This window comes from Lipophrys pholis, assembly GCF_963383615.2.
Source record: "Lipophrys pholis genome assembly, chromosome: 14".
In the NCBI taxonomy this organism is placed as follows: domain Eukaryota; kingdom Metazoa; phylum Chordata; class Actinopteri; order Blenniiformes; family Blenniidae; genus Lipophrys; species Lipophrys pholis.
Window position 1 is genome coordinate 7,440,062 of NC_137633.1, and position 9,605 is coordinate 7,449,666.

Below are 9,605 nucleotides of genomic sequence, written 5' to 3' on the forward strand. Positions count from 1 at the left end.
AGTCGCGAGGTTTATGGCGTATCCTTCCGCCTAAATAAAACCCGGTGTAACTCAATCTAGTCCGTCACAGTTTGTGTGGCTGCTCTACAATGTGTTTTCTCAGGCGAGTGACCTTTGTATTAAATCTCTCAGGTAGTATAAATTGTTTATCCTTCCTAAAAGATGCAATCTACATTCAAACCACCACCCCATAAGAATGTATTGTTTCCAATGAAATACTGGAATATGCCACTTTTCGGTTGTGCCACAGTGAACAATTAGTAGAATTTGACACCTGCAGCAGGTTCACTTTACAAAAACATCAGCTGACGATGTGTTTGGAGCCAAAGGTGGCGGCAGCCAACTGGCAGAGAGAATTTGGCAGCATTTCTAATTGGTGCCAAGTGGAGGAGACACATGGGACATTACCTGGCATTGTATTAACATGCTTTCAAAGTAGACACAGGTTGGAAGCTATTTGACTGGGACACTTGACGTTTAGAAACATCATTGCATAAGTTACAACATCGATATATACAAATTTTATCCATCCACCCATCAGATGAAGGGATTCTGTAGTTCAAAAACAAAAAACAAGGCTCTTAACTGGGCCAATAAAATATATCGGCCAAACAACTCTGACACCCTGCCCTTTGCGTTTGGTAATAAAGTAGTGGTCACTTGTAAATTGGCATGATACAAGTTAAGTGTAAATGTGTAAATAAACAAGCCACTTGTGTAAAATTTGATTTTACTTTACTTCAATTGTTTATTTCATGATTTAGCCAATGAGTTACTTATGACAGGCATTGGCCTCCAGTTGACCATTTTCTTTGTTTCTTGATGGATCTTCTCTTTTAAAAGTTTAAATATTTGTTATACCTTTGGCCCACAATCTCAATGTCTCAATGAAAAAGTATTCATGTGAACCTCAAAGTTACACCAAGGAATGGTGGTGGCACATCTGCCCTTATCATGAGTGTGAAGAGTTGTCAGTCTTGCATTGCAAAACTTTAACATACATTCAAAAAAACAACCTTTCTTCATGCCTGTTTTATTTCAACATTTCATGAGTACCTCAGACAGTGGTTCCACACGCTCACATTGCACTAACGCCTCTGACAGTGGAGCACACCGCCGCCGCTGCCTCTGTGCGGAGGAATACGCTACTCCGCACAGCGGTGATTCGCCCTTCCCGCCTCCTGCCAACCCGCTCTCTTCAGTGGCGATCTTCCATTTCTTCTCTCCCTGTAGCGTTAGCAGACCAAGCGAACCGACCCAGACAGACATGGTGAGTATTCATTCAAATGTCGTATGCGGGTAAAATTCTACAAAATGAAGCAATGGTGGGTTGTTGTTGGCGCAAGCGGCCGGGGTGCTTTAAAGCTTCCTCGGAGATCGGCTTTCCCGTTGAAACCTCCGTTGCGGAGGAATAAACCGCTCGTTTGAACCGTCGACTCGGCTCGTATCGTTAACCGGTTTGCTCGCGGCGGTTGGACGTGCGGCCACAGGCTTATTTCCGGGGCTTAGTGCCGGCCCGAAGCCCCGGTCACATCCAGCTTAAGTGCCGTTTGTTACAGGTGGCCGTGATAGTAAGTTGTCGGGGCTCGGCTAGCTGTCAGTGTTAGCATCACAGCTAACGTTACAGCTCCGGTGATCGGTTTTCCGCATCTTCGCTTTCGTCAGTTTCTGGCCAGATGGGCACACGGTTGGCTGGTTTCCTCTCGCATGTCATCTTTAATTAAATCGCAAACATGGAGCTATAGAAAGGGCAGGTGTTGGTGAGGTACTGACACAGCGGGATGCAATTTTAAGATACCGTATCAAGTGATCGATCATAATATGAATTTATGTATTTTTCGTCCACAAAGGTTAGGTTTTGCTTCAGATCCGCCACGGATGTTTTTTTTATTTGAATTTGAGGCTGTACATTACTGTCATACACAGCCAAAGGTGCTCGGATGTTTCTGTGATTTTGGCCTTCCTATGAGCATACAGGAGAGGGCCAGATTATGCTTATCAACTTTAAATCTAATACCACCCTCCACTGCGATCTCAGGAGTGAATATGAGGCACAATAAATACCTTTACCAGTGTGGAAAACGTGTGAGATTAGTGGAGAAACCTGTGGCAGGTCTTCTTTAAAGACTGGATTACATAAATTAGTGGTTTGGGAGCAGAAGGGTCGGACAGGTAGACCACACCCTTTCGAGGTGGCAATCTCGATTGTCTATGTGGCACCAATTCCAGACAAAAGAGGAAAATATACTTTCAACACGAAGAAACCTTAAGCATTAGACAAATCAAATTATTTTGTATAACAATATTGCTCTTAATTCTCCTGAAACTTTATATAATAAATGGGTAGGTATGTGGACTCCTACACTCTCTGATCATGCTTGTAATTTTTGTCAGGTCACATTTTGACTCTTGAGTTATTAGGTCAGAAGAAATGTTACAACAAAGCTTTCCCTGTTCATTTGCACATTTTCCAAGTAAAACCCCTCTGGTGATCGTCTATACAAATGTGAAAATACAGTTACAGACAGTTATTGGAATCTTCTTGGGGAGTGGAGTCATCACACCCCGGTCATGAGCGACGAGGCTGCAGCCCATGGAGGAAGTTGCTTTCATTCATACTACAGCAGTACTGTGTTTTCAAGTGGAAAAACTGGATCATGTAGTATAGTGGAGCTTTTCTTCGGGCTGTGTGTGAGTCTTAGATGCCACGGCGTGATTACGCAAGCCATACTCTCTGCTTGAGGGAATTTTTTTAGCTATGCAAAGAGCTTGTGAACAAATTATGCAGGACTTGTGTCATTTAAACTTGTAGCCAACCACTTACTGGTAAGTAAATTCAAGCAAAATGTTTTGTTGTCACAGTGTGACCTTTGCTGTGGATTGTGTCACTAAAACCTGTTTTATACCTTAGCAGCTCTCTTAATGCTGAGCAGTCTTGCAATTTCTACATATTGTCATTGGAGAAACTACCAGATCCTGTTTTGAGAAAAGCCTCAGCCAATATAAAAGTACTGTATAGGTGTCAGCGCTTGATACTTCCTGTGACCAATGTTTAAGTCATTTGGACTTATTTTGAACAGACTGTAGGTATAATTGAATGTCTTCATGGCAGTTCATGTGGTTTGTAATGCATTGAACCCAAATCTGCTACTCGCAGGTTTCCTCTTTTTATAATGGAGATGCTATCTGGTGGAGGGAGGAGTCCTAAAGTTGGTTAAAGGTCAGCATGTTTGTACTACTGGTTTCCTTGACCTGTAGTGTCAGTAGATTATCATGATTTATATTGACTTGATGGTGGATAATTTGGTCTTTGAACCTTTCATTTGTTATAAAAGATGGTTGCTCATACTTGGTCATACTTGTAAGCTGTATTATTAACAGGTCCAACTTATAAAGATTATTTATGAGCCCTCGGGGACCCATCCGGTGTTTGTGCTCATCAGGACAGTTTTGTGAGGCCTCAGTAAGAGGAGTCGCTTTAGTTTGAGGTCCTGGGATAGTTTGTAACCTGACTGGAGCCTTTTTCTTTCTCGTCACACAACAGAACATAAATGAAGTTGCAGAATGCAGTTATTAAAACTGTTTATCGCAATGTCCTTTCTAAGAAGCACAGGGTTTCAGGGCTACTGGACAATCTGAAACCCCTTTGTTGTCGGGTTTGTGTTTGGTCACAGAGGTCAGTTGTCTGGAACATTTGTGATAAAGAGATCATTTTTCTGTTTTCCACCAAATAATATTTGTCTGGAGCCACAAAACATTGTTTAGCATTCAAAAATGTAAGACTACTTTATGTAATTTGATATTTAGTATAGCTGTCTTCCTCTAAAACAAAACTTGTTTTCTTTTTTCCTAATTGTAATGAATCATCTTCAATAATCAGCAAAGGGCCAGTGACATAGTATGATGCAATACTTTTTTCTTCTTTTTAAATTATTATTATTTAATTTTCTTTCAAGTTCAATGAGCTGCCACAGGGAAAATAAAATCCTGTTCTTTATCAGTTGTTGGTCAAAGTCTTCCACAAAGTCTCTGTGAAAGGGAGTACAGCATCTCATCATTAAAGGGAAAGAATCCCCCTACGTTGCTAATTGACTCAACATAGTATAGTTGTATGATGAATATGAATGATGTTTCATCATGTGAATGCTTGCAGCAACACTATTGAAAACAAAATAGACACTGTTTTTTGATGAGGCATAATCACAATTTTGGGCAGAGACTCTAAGTTCGGTGTTCCTTGAAAGTGAATATTGGGTAACTTTTATAGTCTGAAGCTGTTGTAACTTTTCACTTTTGGTTTTGTAGTAGTAGGAATTGATTGGAAATTAAATTATGAATTAAACTCTAAGTCTCAATGCATCAAATAATTATTACTTTGGATGTTTTTTTATTTTTAACTTTCAAGGCACCACTTTAACCAACAGCTTTTTTCCCCCTCGTGCAGCACCCTGTTAAGCTTCCCGGTTTCTGCTCGCCCCACGTTTTTTTCATGTCTGGGCACGACAAACGCCTTGAAGTTTAAGCTTTGAGCATCATTCCTACTCTTTGTTTAGGTCATCGAGGTTATGACTAAAAAATATGTTATTTGGCATGGCCTCTGCTCTGGCTTTGTTTTAATGATGTGCAAATGGTTTCTTATTCGGGTTTAATTTCATACGGTGTCTTATTACCTTCAAATGTCCCCCAACATCATACCTTAAAGTGCCTCTTACTTGTAACTTAAACCACTCAAAAATGTAAAATATTTCCTTGTGAATGTTGTTACTGTTTGTACTTGCAGCAGTATGACTTCAAAAAATGTTCAGTTAAAACTTTGTGGAGCTTCTTATTCTAGTATTGCAGCTGAATTGTAGAAGGTGTGTTTCCAGGTGCTGGAGTATGGTTTTTGGGGAAATCCTAGTGCCGGAAAGAAGGCAGATAAAAGTGATCACAATGCCATTTTTTACATACCACAACAAGAAGTAGCATGTTACTGATAGAAACTGTGAGGCGATGCTGAAGAGGTCCGTTTGGTGTGACCCATGATGCTCTGTGGGAGGTCAGATGACCAGGCAACTGATCCTCTCCAGGAGCTGCAACTGTAGCAGTGAGATGACAGGTGACAGATTAGCACATGCATGTCGACATACACACACACACACACACACACACACACACACAAGAACTCCGATGACCTCCCCCTGGTCCGGACTCTGTTACTGTCACACGCCTTAAATCATTTTCCCTGACACGTTGGGCTCGTCTCCACTGGCCCGGCCTCCCAGCTTCTCCACACACACACACACACACACACACACACACACACACACACACACACACACACACACACACACACACACACACACACACACACACACACACACACACACACACACACACACACACACACACACACACACACACACACACACACACACACACACTCTAGTTCCTCGTCAAACTGATGAAGGCTTTTCATCTATTGAACTACAGCAGGAGGTGGACACTTCATTAATGCATGCATTTTAACTCTGTGTGTGTTGGAGAGATGAAAAGACAGCTATGGCCTCACTGTCATGCCTCAACTTACACACACACACACACACACACACACACACGCTGACATGGAGGCAGAGGGAGCCGGGGTCTCCAAAGTGTCACCCACTCAGAGTTAGATGCAGCCTGGGAAGGACAGTGTCTGGTCACGTACACTCGCAGCAGCGCAAGATGCAAAGAAAGACGAGCATGTAGGCAGACGGACTTACTGAGAGACGGAGAAGTGGACACGTAACCAGGAAAACGTGAGCAGAAGGAGCCGAGCTTTTCCATCAACTTGTCATCCAGCTTATGGAAGAGCGAGACGTTGACTGTCGGGTCAGTGCCCACCGGCTGACCCTCAACTGCTCCAGGATTGTGAAAACATCTGTCATCTCTCCAAGAAGTGAAAGAAGAGGTCGGCTATCATCCAGATGTCAACATTCATGTGGCCATCCAGCTGAGGATCAAAAATTCTGGATTGATGCAAACTTTTAAGACTAATCACCACAATGATGTAATTATGGCCAAATCTGCTCTTGGTCTGTGTCTCCTTCCATCCATTTTACAGATCAGGATTGGATGATAGATGTCTAGTCAATATTTTCTTCATTCGCCCATTCCTCCCACCTTAAGGCACAGCTGTTGCCCCTCTTGTCATCACTCACTCATGATGCTGCCTAAGAAAGTAGCCATGTACCCAGCTGACGACGATCTGGTGAGCTTGTCCACAGTCTACGACCTCCTGGACGAGCAGCAGCACTACTACAAGGAGCTCATCCAGCAGCAGGAGAGGAACTACCGGGCCTTCCTGCAGATGCTCATGGACACGTCGTCCAGCCGGATGGACGGCCTGGTCAGGGAGATGCAGGACCTGAGGAGCTGCTTGCAGAGGACCAAAGCCGAATTGGCTGAGGTCAAAAAGCAAGGTGTGCAGATTGGCAAGAGAGCAGAGTGCCTCGCCGAAGGCCTGGTGATGGTGCGCGGGGCACTGGACGGGCTGAGCATGAAAGCGGGTGGAGCCGGAGCTGGAGGTGCAGGAGGAAGAGGTGTTGAGCTGAAGCAGCGCAAAGGAGGTGGAGGGTTGAGACTGGACGGAGGAGCAAAAGGAGGTGGAGGCAGGGAGGCGAAAAAACCCGAACCAAAGGCCGTGAGACTGGTGGCTGACCTCACGGACATCCACTTTGATGATTTAAAGGTGGTGCCTCCATGGTGTGATCGACGGGTGGAAAGATTTTAGGATCAAAGCCGTGTGTTAGTGTTCTGGTGTAACTACGTCAGAGTCTTGCTGATGTCTTCTTGGACTGGTTGTGTCTCTTGATTGCGGCTTGATGTTTTGGTTATGGTTGTATCTCATTCAAAAGTTTCAGACACGAATTACACCCGAGCATTAAATCGCACGCTCATGACTGAATTCTTGTCTTTTTAGGCTGACCAACTAACAGAAGAGCAGATTGCCGGTAAGATCCCACTGTGACGTCGCTGTCCTCCTTCGGATGCACATCGAATATTTTCTGATGCACGTCTACGGCTGCTGCTCATATTATTCTTCACCAGCCCTTTTACTCTCTGTGCCGATTGCAGAGTTCAAGGAGGCCTTCTCCCTGTTCGATAAAGACGGAGATGGGACCATCACCACCAAGGAGCTGGGCACAGTCATGAGGTCACTGGGTCAGAACCCGACCGAGGCGGAGCTCCAGGACATGATCAATGAGGTGGACGCTGATGGTATGCTGCGGAAACATTTATGCTTTTCTTTCCTTCTTTGACTCTAAAGAATCGTGATGATAACTGTGTCTGGCCTGGTTTCTGTCAGGTAACGGGACCATCGACTTCCCCGAGTTCCTGACCATGATGGCGAGGAAGATGAAGGACACCGACAGTGAGGAGGAGATCAGGGAGGCATTCAGAGTCTTTGATAAGGTGGGAATCTGCATGTTGCAGTGAGATTTAGTATTTTCTGCTCAATATGTCACGTCTGTGTGTTTGAGTATTCACATAATTTACTGCATCATATTGTGCTAAAACACTTTGTCGATGAATCGCAGTAACAATTCCTAATAGTTGCGTCATTAAACGTGCTGCACTTTGAAAACCTCTCAGCAAACTCTGAAAAGTTAAAAGAAATGTCTGAACTAAACTTCCCGCAGCAGCTTTCAATTCAAAACCCTCCAGCATCTTCTACAGCATGTAGGCTTGATATTAGTTTCTATAGTATCTGTTGACTTTATGAAGACAATTTTATTCCAAATAAAATTCTCAAAACAAATAGATACATGGAATATAAGTAGGACAAAAGCAAAGTGAAAAATCTAAACTTCTCTAATTGTGCTTCTTTTCAGGACGGTAATGGTTACATCAGTGCAGCTGAGCTGCGTCACGTTATGACCAACCTGGGAGAGAAGCTGACGGATGAGGAAGTAGACGAGATGATCAGAGAAGCCGACATCGACGGAGACGGACAGGTCAACTATGAAGGTACGATAAGTCCAGACCGCCGTCCTCCGGTAATTCTCGGTCCTGCCCCAGAGCTCACTGTTCTCTGTTCTCATCCCACAGAGTTTGTTCAGATGATGACCGCCAAATGAACCGGGCTCACCTTCAAGACAAACAATCAGTCTAATGTTTCACTTACCTCTTATTGCAAAAATCTACATTTAATCTTGTTCTGTATAGACAACTTAAACTGAATGTTGGAAAACTGAAAACCTGTCCATATAAACAAGCTCAACAAAGACAAAAACAGAAAAAAAAAATACCCCAACCCTAAATGAATCTGCATGTACTGGCTTGTATCCCCCGCCCCGCCCCACCCCGCCATGCCCCGCCCCCTCCCAGCGCCGAGCTGCCCAATCAGATCTCCACCTGTTTTAGCCACCAAGCAGCCTCCGTGCAGCCGGTTGGTTCGGCCAGCGCTCCACCGCTTCCTGGTTCCATCTGCCTGACATTGTGACGATATTTTGGGCTGGCCAATCGCCTTCTCTCTTCTGAGTCCGTTTTCTTTCTTTCTTTGTTTTGTTTAAGTTTGTCTTTTCCTTTCCTGTTCTTCATGCATGCAGCTTTAGATGGGTTACTGCCGAGGGCCCAGAGGCACACGGTCTGTTAGTTGGGCCTCAGGTTGGCCTGGGACCCACAGGGAGGAGGAGGTGAGGGAGGGCCGTGAGCGAACCGGCGAATCATTCGCAGTTTGCTCACGCAAATGAAGCCGATAGAGATATTTTTAAAAAAAATAATAAAAATATAAAGGAATAAATAAGAAGTCATTTTAGATTCTGTGTTTCTGGCATGTCGGGATACTCACTTTATCCTTTTGTGTGTTTACCTTTTTTGAGGGCGAAGCTGGGGTGGCGGGGTGGGTGGGGGGTAGACTTGGCCCCTCTTGCAGCGGTTGCGTCCTTGACCTCTGGAGGGGACGGATGACCTTTTAAGGGGGATTACATACAGACGCCGGTTGTGGGGGCAGCAGTGTGTGAGTCGATGGCGCGTTGCCCCAAACCTGCGCCAGAGGGTTTCATGGGATGTGGTGGGGTGGGGGGTTGTTGGTTTGGGTTTAGCGGGGACAGGGTCGGTGCTTTGCAGCATTTCTATCTTGTGTTTGTGTGTGCGAGTCTGACTGTGTGCGCGTGTGGGTGCGGCGAGGCCCGGCCCAGTCCAACTGTTCTGTTCAGTTGATCTGCATTCCAAGTTGTACATGCTAGTCTTTACATTTTGTTTTTCCAATAAAAAAAAACCATGAAGTAAAACACGGCTGCAGATCTGTGTGTTTTTGTGGGTGTGTGGGGGGGGGTTAACGTGACTCATCAGACCCGACTCGTGAAGTGTGTGCGAAGTGGAAGCCTGCCGGCCACATTTAGAGCTGAGAACGAGTCGGCCATCATCGGAGGATCAGGCACTGTCGACACCATCCATGAAACCTGTGTCTGTGTGTCACAAGGACTCCTCAAGCTCCACGATGTCTTTGCGGATGATATGTTGCTAGGCAACAGAGCCAGGCACAGGATGGGTAAAAGAGGCAGCAGAAAACAGGAGTTAGAGGAGAGGAGGGATAAACAGGTTAAAAGACAATAGAAGGTGAAGATCTTTTCTCACAA

At 44.7% G+C, this 9,605-nt stretch overlaps 1 protein-coding gene across 1 annotated transcript; it reads left to right on the forward strand.

Annotated features, from left to right (window-relative positions):
• The first annotated feature begins 1,138 nt into the window (after window positions 1–1,138).
• Window positions 1,139–9,257, forward strand: calm1a (calmodulin 1a). Its single transcript, XM_080479606.1, has 6 exons — window positions 1,139–1,270; window positions 6,944–6,974; window positions 7,099–7,242; window positions 7,331–7,437; window positions 7,857–7,992; window positions 8,074–9,257. Exons 1-6 carry the CDS (start codon window positions 1,268–1,270, stop codon window positions 8,100–8,102), a joined length of 450 nt encoding a protein of 149 aa, XP_080335732.1. The 5' UTR covers window positions 1,139–1,267; the 3' UTR covers window positions 8,103–9,257.
• The last annotated feature ends 348 nt before the right edge of the window (window positions 9,258–9,605 follow it).

Bases quoted from the DNA above. Each gene is read 5' to 3' on its own strand.
- calm1a (XM_080479606.1), top strand. The intron at 7,243-7,330 runs GTATGCTGCGGA...GGTTTCTGTCAG, and splicing joins CAATGAGGTGGACGCTGATG to GTAACGGGACCATCGACTTC. The intron at 7,438-7,856 runs GTGGGAATCTGC...GCTTCTTTTCAG, and splicing joins CATTCAGAGTCTTTGATAAG to GACGGTAATGGTTACATCAG.